Source organism: Camelus ferus, chromosome 10, assembly GCF_009834535.1.
Source record: "Camelus ferus isolate YT-003-E chromosome 10, BCGSAC_Cfer_1.0, whole genome shotgun sequence".
Taxonomy (NCBI): Eukaryota; Metazoa; Chordata; class Mammalia; order Artiodactyla; family Camelidae; genus Camelus; species Camelus ferus.
The window spans coordinates 43,436,038-43,449,580 of NC_045705.1; the positions used below are offsets into that span (position 1 = coordinate 43,436,038).

The following is a 13,543-nucleotide window of genomic DNA, read 5'->3' on the forward strand; positions in this document are numbered from 1 at the left end:
AGCTGTCTGAGTTTACACTGGAAAAGCCTTTAGGAGCACTGTGTAGTGCTCCACTCTGTTCTGTGTTTGGCTGCAAGTGTTCCATGATGCGTGACGCCCTTTCACCCCTCCTGGGTTGTGGAGAGAGCTTTCACAGTGGCCCTTTCTTATTCTAAGATCAGCAGAGCCACTCTTACTGATTCTGCACTCATCTCTCTCTTTACACATCTCCGTGTTAGATGTGAGACCAAATCGAAGCTAAGGGCTCAGAAAAGGGACAAAGGGTAAGAGAAGAACCAACACAACGTGTTCTCCAGAAACCAAGGGAGGTCAAATGTTTGCTTATCTTGAGTGGGGTGCTGAACAATTTAAATTTACTAAAATACCACCAGCATAAAATAAAGGCAGAGTTGTTCACCTCTGTGAACCAAACAGGAGCGGGAGTTTCAACCTCATTATACTCTAGATAAGCATCTTTTTTAACTAATGATTTCAAGGATTTAGTTCCATGTCCCTAAATTCTGAAAGGCTGAATATCACAGGCAATGAATAAAACCCATAGGTGGGGTGCAGAGGGTGGCAAGGGAAACATTTTTAAGACTAAATATAAGTGGATTCTATACAGCTCACATGGGACCATTTAATTAGCCCTAAAATTAAAACAAACCAAATAAAAGATAGAGTGTAATCATGCCATCAGACATTGACAATGAGTTTGTAATTTTCCTTTGCACCTTGAGTCTCAAGGCATGTAGCATGGCTATTCAATGGCAAGTAGAATTACTCAGTGTTTATTGCTTACAGTCAGCACCATAAAATAATTCTGGCAAGACATGACAGAGGCTTTCAGTGTTTGTCCTGTCATTCACCTAGACCCCTTACATACAACTGATCAGAAAATACGTACTTTATCCTAGCCACAAAAAAAAATCTCATGGATTTAGAATATTGGCCTGTATAAAATGGAATGGCTTTGCTACAGATGGAATCACATGCAGAGAAACCTTGTTTTATTTTACCTATAGTAACTGTATAAGTTTTCAAGAGTAAGTAATTCTCAATTTCAACTTCAATATTTATATGGAACCCATGACCTGCCTATGTCTGTCTTACTTTTACCCCCGGTCTTGATTTTCTCCTTTATCTCTATTTTTCCTGCTCCACATTATGGACCAGCATGTAAGCACGGATTCAATCAACCACTTATTGAGCAGAGAAAAGGACAGAGGTCAAATGGTCAAATCAGCAAGCCATTAAAAACCGTAATTAATTCTTCCTGGGCTGCCACTGACTCAGGCCCTGGTCTTAAGATCAAGCTCTCCTCCAATTCTTTATAATGTAAAAAGAATAAGAACTTTATAGGAGATGCTCTGGTTAAATATCACTATGACAACATAATAATGACTGGTTTATAACAAGCAATGTGAGGTGCTTGATGAAAGTGCAGATTCATGGACTCCTCCCCTAGATATTCTGTACACCGGAAATCCAGATTTTACAGGAAGTCTGTGTGTTATTCTTTCAAACCACCTGCAATGCTTTATAATTCAGTTTGTGGAACACAAGCTGAGTTTTATTCTCAGTTCTAATACTTGCTCTGAAGGATTGCAGAGGTTACTCAACCTAGCAAAGCTTTACTGAGCCATCTATAAAACAGGAGTAATAATATCTGTCTCCTTTGTTTGTTCTTAATGCTAAAATACTCACTTAAAAAGCCTGATGCATAATTAGTACATGATAAATGATATACTGTTAGTAACGGTAGTATCCACCATCATCAACATTATCATCACCATGCCGTCCCCATCAATTCCTGTATGCTGATTTTAGGGAAACATAGCAGTTCTGAAGAAAGTAATGAGAACCCTTTAGAAATGTTTTTCATTTTAGAAAACCTAATTAAAATCAAATATACGAGAATGTGTGCTAAGTCACCATTAAGTTTCTTTGCTTTTGGCAAGAATTCTTAAGCTCCATGTGGTAGTTCTCTCATGCTGCTCAGAGGCTGAACTTGGCTCATTTATGTATTTTTTTTTAAAGACAGACCAAGTAATTATTATTTAATAAATGTGATCTGATTTGTTGATAATAGGACAAAATATAGAAACAGTGGTACACATTGCTTATTGATTTCAGTGTTGAATAATTTATGGAGTTATGTTTTAACACGTTTTTTAAAAGATCAGGCTGCCTTATAAATACACAGGCAGTACAATGTCATCTGTCAAACAAGTTGGGGTATAACCACCTTGCTCATTTAAAAAAAGTATAATCAAAATTCAAAAACCTTTAAACACGAAGGAAGAGAAGCAAGAGCTTTGCTTAAATCTTTAGCATTAGAGGAAGATGCACTCCCCTTCATCTAATAAAAGGGATAATGACTATGCCATTCTATGTCCATCTTTCTGTGCTCTACTACAAGAAGTGTCAAGTGTGATACTCCAGACTCAGCAAAACACAACACGGGGATTGTAGCCTAATGAAACTCACGGAAAATTACACTGAAATATTCAATTTTACACGGCATAAACCCCTGGCTTGCATTGATACATATATTGCACACTGGCATTGAATGTCAAATTTCATTTACACACAGATAGGAGGATTTCTGCAATTTCTAAGAGCTGGATTTCACCAAATAGTGCCGAGTATAAACACTACATTTATTGCGAGTAGAAAGCTGCATATAATGGAATCTTACCAATACTAATTGGCTTATATCATCGGGTCCATGAATGATAATGTTCCTAATAAACCAATATTAGAATAAAACCCCAAGCACACCCATAAATCTGCTGCTGGAGTTATTTAATGTGCTTTTTCGCAAGGAGCATGTGGTTCTACTTTAGATTCCGTGGACACAGCAGATTGTTATAACTCCAGTGGTTGCGAGTGACGCCACCCGATAGCTGATAAGTGGGGCAGGTCCGATCGCCGGCTTTATCTCTAATTAGCACTAAAAACGCACACTGCAAACTGTAGCAGAGACAAGATTCGAACTTGCTAAATTAGACACGTTGCAGGGAGTGCAAGTGAAGCTCCATTTTCAGAGGCAGGATGCCTATTATGCAGTGATCAAAAGGTCCCCACTTTGGGACATACACCAGCGACAGTGTATGAAGTCAACCCACAGTGCTCTATTCCTAGAGAAAGAGCTTCCATTCTCTCTGAAACAGTCTCTTTCTCTCTCTCTGTCCCCACCCTCAGCTCACGTGTGTACACACACACACAGACTCACTGGGCTGTTACCTTTCTCGCAGTGGCTTCCTGTGAATCCAGAAGGACAGACACATTTGTTAGGAGCCACGCATGTTCCACCGTATCTGCAGCCCTCTTCACAGAATGCTGTCACCAAAAAAAAAAAAAAAAAAAGAGTGACTTCTCTTAGATAAGGAAATTCATAGTAAAGAGCATTGGTATCAAAACAATTCCTTCTGTGTTGCATAGAGAATACATATGTAGGCTGACATATTTAAAGTTGCAGTGTACAAAAGGAAATAAATGTAATAGTAACTCTTCACTGGTTCACATGCAATCAATCGAAATGAAGGATGCAGACGATCTGGTGCTAAACGGCAGCTAGGAGGAGCGGCTATTACTGTTGCTATTAGTAAGACTGCTGACGTATCTGAAATCAAAGAATAAACTGAGTAACTAGAAAGGATGTGGTTGGGATAAAGGCAAAGGCATTTAAAATTCAATTTTGTAGATACCCTTTTATTTTTTTTTACTAAATATCTTTTATTACAATAAGAACATTTTTACATTATTTTTAAAACGGTTTTGAGTAGTCGATATAATTTTTGAGAACATAATAAAGTTAACAAAGTGCTCACTTGGAATATTTAAGACGTTTCCAACATTTCCATAATAAAAACAATGCCTTGTCCTTACAGTGAAAATGCTTCACACACCTCAAATTATTCCTTGACGGAAAATGCCTCGATGTGAAAATCAAGGGGAGTGAACTTTAAGGTTTTTTGATAAACACTGCAAAGTCATCCCAACCCCGTCTCAGTACTACCCTGGCCAGTCTTCCCAAACCAGGTTAGTTTTCCTTATTTCACACCAGCAGAGCACAGTCCCGTGCCTCTCTCCCTTGCAGTATCAAACACAGATGCTCAACTATGCATCCTTTATTACCATCACCTCTTTGATCCATTGGACTGCAAGACCCAACAGGGCAAGAGCTATGATTAGTTTTGCTCTCCTTGCTACCAAAGCCTCAGAAACTGAGCACAAAGGAGATGCTCAAAAATATTTGCTGAACAAATTAACCTATATTCTGCAGGTTGTTCTGACAGGAAAACCTGTGTTCTAACAATTCTACAACACTTCCATCCAGAATAATTTATTATCAATAGTTTTGTGTTCTAAGTCTGTAAAATTTCTCATTAACGAAAATGACTGCAACTTGTCAACACAGAATTTATTTTATTCACATGAGAGCCAGGTGAGCAAATGTTTTTATTTTTAATTACAGTTAGAAAATGACACCCCAGAAAAATGTTCTGGTTATATTTTCCATCATCTCATAAATAATATGGGTCTAACTTTAAAAAGCCACATTATGTCTTTAGGTAGTTGAATGCTAGTTCAAGTACATAGAATGTCTCACAATATTGTCATTTTCCACATCATTTAATGTCCCTTGGATGATTTAACATTCTGAAGCTTAGCAATTAACTGTGAGTTCCTTTGCTGCTGCCAGAGGACAATGTATACTCTGGTGTTTGAATACATTCCCTATTTCCAGCATCTCAGTACCCGGAGACAGTAGGGGGAAAAAAAAGGTTTAGGCAGTATATGTCTTGGTATGTTGATCAGAAACTAAAATATATAAAAATACAGGTATGCAAATGTATACAAAATTTCTTGTCCTCAAAATCACACATCGTGGGCTCTGGTGACAAACATTTCAAGTAAGATACTTAGAGTATAGGCTGCAGCAAACTTGATAACAGAACAATAAAGTGTTTCTGCAAGCTAAAAATGACAGACGGAAATCCGGTGAGGAAATGTTTCAAGTGGCACCTAAAGAAGGCGGGGGCTTGGAAGCAGGAAGCTCAGCATGGGTTTCTCTGTGGCACAAACAAAACTTGACCCAGATCTGTGTACACACACATGCACACACACGTACACACACACACACATCAGCAGACCTGGGTAGGAGACTTAGTGTTAGTTTATAATTCATGTGTGCTTCCTGATTTACTCAACTCTTAAACAGAAACGATAATCGGAGATTTTGTGAAGAAAGCATGAGATGCTTGTGATGCTCCAAAAATGCACAGACATAACAAGTAGGGCGCTATGGGAATGAAATGAGTCAGTATTTGTTAAGGGACTTAAAACAGCGGTTGGCACATAGTGTCTAAGTATTTCGTTCAATTCATTAGTAGTGATATTGTTATGACCACAAAGCATGGATCAGGAACAAGGTATCTAATACCCAGACAGGATAAACCTACCCTGCAAGGTGTTCAGCTTCACCAAGGTGGGTTTAAGGCATGCCGTGTTCTTCATGCCTGATTTAGTTTCCAATAAGAGTAGCGGTAGCCCTTATCATGGGAACATCAGATAGGCATTAGTGTTTCCAAATAAAAATGGTGAAACGAGGGCTCAGAAATCAAGTGTACCCTCTGAGGCTATTCAGTGCAAATTCAACTGCAATCTGGTATTCACATGGGCAGGTTCATCTCTATTTGGAATAGTTCCATAAGGGCTGAGGAAACTGACTACAAGTTGGAAGAAAAAAAATATGTCCATGTTGCACCTGTTGCACTGAAGGGGTGTAGGGAGCTGAGCAAGTTCATGCTCCTGTTGCCTAAACTCCATTTTCATCCATTTTTAGTCACATTCCACCCAACCTAGGCACATGATATTTTTAAGAGAATTTATCTGGAATAAATAAGAAATTCATTGCCTACTTGAACCTTAGATCATACGACAAAGTAATTTCAAAAAATACAAAAGCAAATAAAAAAGAAACATGCCATCCACAACTCAAGCTACTCTGGGGAGAGCAAAATCAGTGCAAGTTTTCTCTGAATATCTTGTAAAACATCAAAACACACTACTGCATCCTAGTCTAAAGACTGCATAGATTATTCAAATCCGGATAGGCCCTTCTTGATTTACTATGAACCAAGCATTTCTTATGGTACTCAGAGGACCTCTGATTTGCACAGCACTACTTAACTGATGGCATAACCAAAACAGGAAGCCAAAACACCTGCCATATCTCTTCATAGCTTATGAAAAGATAGGATGACAGAAACCACACAGTCCAAATCTTTGCTTTGTATTTATTAGCTGTGCGACCTAAACAAACAATTTCACTCCTCTGAACCTGTTTTCTCAAGAGCAAAGCAATAATGGTAATAATGAAAACTCTCATCCGTGCTTGCTAAGTTGAAGGGCCAACGTAAACCACCCAACCCAGGGGACTGCAAGTGGATGTGCTTAAGAACTGGGTGTGATTGTTACTTATGACCAGGACTCTGCTTCTTCAAATACCAATACCATAATGCACCGGTTTCTCTTCTAGATTCTGGAGATGCAGCAGTGAACAGTTCCCTGTACGTTTATTCTTTAATGAGGGCTCATTTTCACTCCTTCCTCGACTTGGTGACCTCAGTACTATCACATGGTTTGCAATGGAACTTGGACACACAGCTCCTTTGCAAAGTCAGAAAAACTCAGGCATCATGGCTACGTTGCTCATTTTGTTGACTACTTTCTAGATTCCAAAGTATGGCTTATAGGCTGTGGATGTTCAGTGAGATTACAAACTTGAATCTGTCATTACAAAGCGATTGGTTATTAACCTAGTACCCTGGGGGAGATGTTGGATAAGATCAACTCTAACATGGTGTAATTCTACTTTTGAAAGGACTCTTCCTATTGTGCAAGAAGGTAAATCGTAGAATTCAAAATTGAGGGAGAGTCAATCCACAGAACGACAGCTTTTGTGTTAAAAAAAAATCTCAGCATGTGAAAGGACACTTGGACTTGAAGGGGAACAGAACGAGCAGGTGTGCTTGCAGGTGCCAGTTTGTGGATGCTCAGTATCATCGCCAGGTGCTCAATTTGACAAAAATAGTTTTACACTAAGAAAAAGTAATAGCCCTTCAAGCTCTGAACACTTGGCATGATCCTCTTACAATGTTACTGGCATCTATTTAGCTCCTAGGGACACCCTGTATTCTGAAAAAATCAGGACACAGACAAGTTTCAACACCATCTGTCAGAAGGAGACCACATTCCTCCCTCTCGGTTTCCTGGAGCTCCTCTCTCACCTCTTTGCCAGCTTTGCTCATTCTGTCCCTGGGGCGGTAGAGAGATTTATTCTATGGGTAAATCTGGAAACAATATATTTCAGGACGATGTTTCTTGGGTGCGGAGAATGGTGAGGTGCTAGGTGTGAATTTCATTATTAAAAATAACTATCAAGATATGAAAATAAATTTAAAAAACTAGCCACCACGGACCAACTGTTACAAGGTGTCAAGAAACAAAAGATGATAGTTAATTTGACTATGTGCACCTAAATTGCAAAGAGGGGGAGAAAATACTTAAAATATGGTCCTGCTCAGCAAACCTCCATGCCCACCAAGCTTCTCTCTTGGGAGTGAGCTGCCTTCAAGTGGTATTAATTTTCCTTAATTCCCTCATGACACCTCCTCACCCCTGGGATTCAATGGGTAAATCAGTCTTATTCTGTGTTTATTATTAGCAAACCAGCTTGGCTTACAGACTTACTCCAGCTCTGTCCATAACAAAGGTGAGATCACCCCCTCCATGTTTGCTTTTTGGTTTATTCCTCACCTTGTTTAGGACATAATAGTTATCAAAGGCCCACCCAATATATTGGGTGTCACAGGATGGCAGGTGGGGTCAGTGTGCTACTGGCATCTGGTGGGCGGAGAATAAGGATGCAGCCCAACATCCTACAGTTCACAGGACGACCTTGTACAACAACAACAACAACAACAACAACAAAAATAACTGGCCCAAAGCATCAATAGTGTTGAGGTTGAGAAACTCTGCTCCGACTTTACAAAACTAAATCTACAGGGTATTTTAGGAGCAAAATTATGTTGTTTTAATCCCTCCTTGCATCTTCCCCAATATCTCCTACCAAGAAGCATAAAATATAAACAACAAGTTTCTTCTGTAGAGCACAGGGAACTACATTCAATGTCTTATAGTACCCTATAATGAAAAAGAATATGACAATGAACATGTTTATGGACATGTATGACCGAAACATTGTGCTGTATACCAGAAGTTGACACAACATTGTAAACTGATGTTCCAATTTTTTTAAAAAAGCATAAAATATAGAGAAAAGTAAGAGTGAAAAGCACTCTGGTGGCTATTCTGATATATAAAACCAAACATCCAGGTATCTATAATCCTCGCTTATCACATCATTCTGGTCTCAAGCACACAGTATACTGCGTAGCCTAATATTAATTATTGGCCCCCAAATCACCTTCAACTCTTTGACTCTCTGTGTTTGTATCGCAGTCCTGATAGTGTTTTCCACTTTCCTTTTCAACGGTACTAATAATAATGGCAATAGTGGTGGTAAATTCCATTTCTCAATGACCTATTAAGTGCCTTACAGCCTTCATATCGCATTTCACCTTTACAGCCATGCTGTGCATGAGTCACGCTACCCTCATTTTCGGATAAGAAAGCTGGCTTAGAGAAGCAAAAGTAAGTTATCAAAGGTTGTACCACTACTAAGTGGCAACCTGGGTTTTAAGCCCAGAGCTGTAACCACATCACTAAGCTGTCTCTATTTAGGGCTTAGTCACCTACTACATGCAGATCATGTGCTGGGCCCCGAGAAGTCTAAAAGTAGGCATGTAAATTGCTCCCATCCCCAAGAAGCTCACAATCACATAGCAGAGAGCAGCACAGATAAAACCAAGCGGAATAAATGTGATCAGTGCCACCGTAGCAGCATGAACGAGGTGCTGAGAGGGCGTGGAGGAGAACATGATTCACTGTGCCTGGTCCATCAGGCAAAGCTCTGCTACGGAGCTGGCATGTGAGTTGGGAGTGGAACAATGAATGGGATTTTTGCCAGGCAGAGAAGTGCAGGAAAGGATACAGTTCAGGTCAAGGTTTTGTCCTGCTGAAAAGGTACCAAATAAAAGAAGAAAATGAACAGGTGTTTATAACTCGCATCAAGGTTAGAGACTGAACATTAGAACAGAATACAGTAAGCCCTGCAGAGAAGCAGGAGCATTTTAGAATCTCTGAGCTGTCCTTTCCATCACTCCATTGTCCCATCCACTTCCCAGATGTGTTACTTATCTTAAGGCACAAGCATATACACTACCTGGATATCTGCGTATAGACTGTTCTGTTGTTCTGCCCACTCTTCTAGTTAGCTAGTGTAGGACAGTGCATTGCTAATCTTCTGTACTACACTAACTAGTAAGAAATAAGTTTTATATCAGAAACCCTTACATTACACATAGGCAACCAGAAATATAAAATGTACTTAGTATGTGTAATACATTCTAATATATTCTACTGTATCGCCTTCTATTACATTGTATCTTCTTCCGGATATTGCATCATGTTGTATTCTTCTGTATGTAATTTATACATGCAGTTTTGACCCAAAGATGTGGTTTTCCACCAATAACCTGTGACTTAAACTGTGTACTCTTTTCATACATTTTTGGTAACTGCCATGTTCTAGTCCATGGTCTTTTGTGATAGGATGGGGGTACAGAGTCACTTTTAGATAAATCTTGAGATCTCCAAGTTGAGATGTTGGTCTTAGCTCCAGAAAGACTGATACAAGAAGAACATGAATACAACTGTTACTTCCGATGGATGTAGTTGAAGCAGAGACCATACGGTTTGCAAAGTTGAAGTACTTGCTATCTAGGCCTTTAGAGACAACCTTTACAGAAGATGGACTAGCCAGGAGTGACACAGGTTGAAGGGAGAGATAATGTACCCTTTTGCATTGGGGGGGGGGGCCTCTGTACATATGCTTCTTTCGCTGGACTATGAGATAGGATCAGCATCATGTTTTTGCAACTCTGACTTCCTCTCTCTCATCTTGAACTCTGGTGATACTAAATCCATGTATGTTGGTAGAATAAACCAATTATACAGAAAAAAATGAAAAGTCTGCGAAGATAGTCATATATAAACTACACCATAAAATTTGAGATAAACATTTGATCAAGTCTGATTAATTCAGCTTTAAAAACTTACCAAGCATCTACTATGTGCTAGACACTGGAGGCTCTAAAAAGATATGATCCCTGTTTTCTAGGATCTGAGATTCTACTACAATAGTTCTTTCTGGGGGCAATTTCCCCCCAGGGGGACATGTAGCAATGTCTGGAGACACTTTCAGTTCTTACGACCAGAAGAGTGCAACTGGTGGCTGTGCTGGTGAGTAAAGACCAGGGATACCGCTGAACATCCCACACGCGCAGGACAGCCTCACAACGAAGAATTATCCAGCCCAAAATGTCCACGTGGCTAAAGCTGAGAAAAGACAGCCAGTCCCTTATTGAGAAATTAACACATACTTATTTGGTACCCTCTGTACCAAGGACTATTCCAAGAACCTGCAGGCCTCACACAGTACAGATAAAAGTATTTCAACATATGGGCTTATATTCTAGTGGGAAGATACAGACTAACAAAATACATGTCAGTGACATAGAAGTTAGATGATGGCAAGCATAATGGTGAAAAACAGAGCAGAGCAGGAGGGTGGGAAGTGTGCCAGTGGGGACAGCTGCAATTGAACATGGTGATCAGTGGAAGGCCTCACTGAGGTGGCATTTGAGAACAGACCCAAGGAGGAGAAAGAGTGAGCCAGGCAGTTATCAAGGAGAAGAGTGTCCCAGGCTGAAGATACAGCAAGTGCAAAGGCCTTAAGGAGCAGATGGTGCAGATTACCTGACGCCTTACAGATCCTAACATACGCAAAGCCAAAAGGAGGTGGAAAGGGTTGCTTCTGGCTGGAAAAGTCAAGGATGGCTCCACAGAAGAGCTGATGCCTCAGATAAATCAGAAAAATAATAATAATAAATAATCAAAAGCAGATGAAAGCCAAGGATGTTAAAGCCAGGGGGAAGCAACAGCGTGTGCAAAGGTACAGAGGTATGGAACATGACTGGGTAGAACCCAAGGTGGCTCAGCCACCTGGAAAAGGGGCTGTGAGAAGGGGGAGCAGGGCTGAAGCTGGGATTCTCTAAACCCAGGGTTTGGGCTGCTTCACAGAAGGGCCACTTCCACTCTGCCTGTCTCACCAGAAACCCACTAGTCTTATGAACGATTTAGGATGGCCAATATCATCCTATTTTTCCACAATTCAATTTCATTCCAAGTAAGAGTGGTCTTTTTCTTCGGAAAGCAGAATCAAAATGTTGAACAGGGATTCATTTCTATGATTTCAAAGTCTCTGAAATGTAGAATTGGAAGAATTGTATAAAACAATTCAACAGGAAATTACTAAGAACGTGGGAAGGAGGGGTATTCAGCACCAACTGTGTGTACCTGGGCGGCAGGGGTAGGGGTGGGGGGTGGAAATCACTGACACATTACCCAAAAACCCCAGGAGCCTCAATAAGCCTTCAGCACCACCTCTGGCTCCATAAATGGTTAAGAGCACGACTCTGGAGATCTTGGTCCCTGTCATGGCTCCAGCCCTTATTAGCTGATTTTCCCCTAGCTCTACTGAGACATAATTGACATATGACATTGTGTATGTTTCACATGTGCATGTTGCTGTGATACATTTACATATTGCAGAACGATTACCATCGCGACTGATTTTGGAAAGTTGCTTCTTCTCCTTGAGCATCAAACTCCTTATCTGTATAACAAGATCAGTAAGAGAACCTACATCATACTAATACTGAAGGGCTGAAGTAAGACAGAGCACACAAAGTACTCGGCATAATGACCACATATCATAAGTGTTCAAGAAATATTAGTTCTTTTTAAATCTGTCCATCTCTCTCTAGGTGAATTAAATACAGTACAGCATTTTCTTTCAAATACCAAAACTCTGCAGCCCACCTTCCCTAACCAGCAAACAAATCAACACCAGAGTTTAAGAGCTTGTTGAGCACTGGAACCTAACAACAACAAAACAACAAAACAACAACAACAACAACAACAACAACAACAACAACAACAAATGATGAGGGGGATCAAGACAAAAACCTAAGAAGAGAAATTGAACAAGAGATGCTGTTTAAATTTCAAAAATTTAGGAAATTAGTTCAAGACTCCCTACGACATAAAAAGTAAGGCAACAGTTAAATGATGTCTTGGCAACAAAAACTCTGAAAGCAATTCAAAATGTGGCGTTCAGCATTTAAAGGAGTGTTAAGAAACGGGCGCCTGTAAGGGCTAGCTGTGAAAAGCAGCTGAGCAGCAAGCCCGGGGCGAGGGGGTCAGAGGTTCCCCACCGCACCGCCATATTGGAGCGCGACACATCTATTTTCCCTGGAGGTCATGGTCTAGAGACTTTTAAGAAATAAATTCCAGCAGGCTCTCCCAGGGAAAAGTATTCTGTGATTTTATACAACTGCATGGAATTAGATGTTAAATCTTGAGTGAGATATGGATCTAAGCTGCAAAGTCAGTAGCTGGGTAATTTGGGTGGACCCGAGTTCTCCAGAAAGGGCTCTTCCATTTCCCACCTCCATCTTGAGAAACCTGACCGGTTTTCTGAGATTTGAAAAGCTTTTTTTTTGGCTTTGTTTTAAAAAGCACTCCATAAGAATCTTTCAGGGTAATTTGTCATGGTATCTTCCTTCTGCAAGTGGGAAAACTAAGAAGAGAGAAATGGATGACGTGCCAAAGAGAAAGTTAATTAGGAAGCAGAGAGGAGGAAATTCAAGCTCTGGGATTCTGAGACTTGATGCCAACTTCACTCAGTGGGAGTAAAATAGTTTGGGGTTTTAGGAAGCAGGGAGGGAAGGAGAGAAGGTAGAAATAAGGGAGGAAGGAAAGATGACAGGAGAAAGAAGAGAAGAAAGAAAAATAATTACTATAGCAATCAGACCCGACAGCAAACACTGCTCTCCCCACCTCCACTCCTGAACACCCAACACAGACAGACACCTAGGATGTCAAATGAAAGGCTTCTGGACATGGGCACCAGGGGTGCCAATCTCACCATCTTCCAGCTGCATCACCTGAGGCTAACCTAGAAATACCCTCATGACAAAATGGAAATAAAAATAGCACCCTCTTTACATGGTAATTATAAGAAACAAGAGTTACCGTAGGTCAAATACTTAGTTCCAGGAGGTCAAAAAATTTTAATTACTGACAGTATTAAGTACATACTCAACCACACAATGGGGAAACCAACGTGGGACAAGTATCCTGCTGTGTGGGATCCAAGGGTAAATAAAACCCTAATTCACAGGGCTATCAGCCTACATTTGTATTTTGTTGAAAATGGACTATTTTTCAATTCCATGCTTGAAGGTCCCAATCAAGGAATCCAGAGTTAGAATTATTCATTATTGTGTTGGAGAATGCCAAGAAT

At 40.2% G+C, this 13,543-nt stretch overlaps 1 protein-coding gene across 4 annotated transcripts in view; it reads right to left on the reverse strand.

Annotated features, from left to right (window-relative positions):
- Positions 1 to 13,543, reverse strand: part of NELL1 (neural EGFL like 1) — a 748,929-nt gene that overhangs the window by 198,728 nt on the left and 536,658 nt on the right. For all 4 annotated transcript variants that reach the window (XM_032488858.1, XM_032488857.1, XM_032488860.1 and 1 more), the window contains one exon: positions 3,229 to 3,324. In XM_032488858.1, the coding sequence (XP_032344749.1) occupies positions 3,229 to 3,324 (96 nt within the window). The remainder of the gene's footprint in view (positions 1 to 3,228; positions 3,325 to 13,543) is intronic.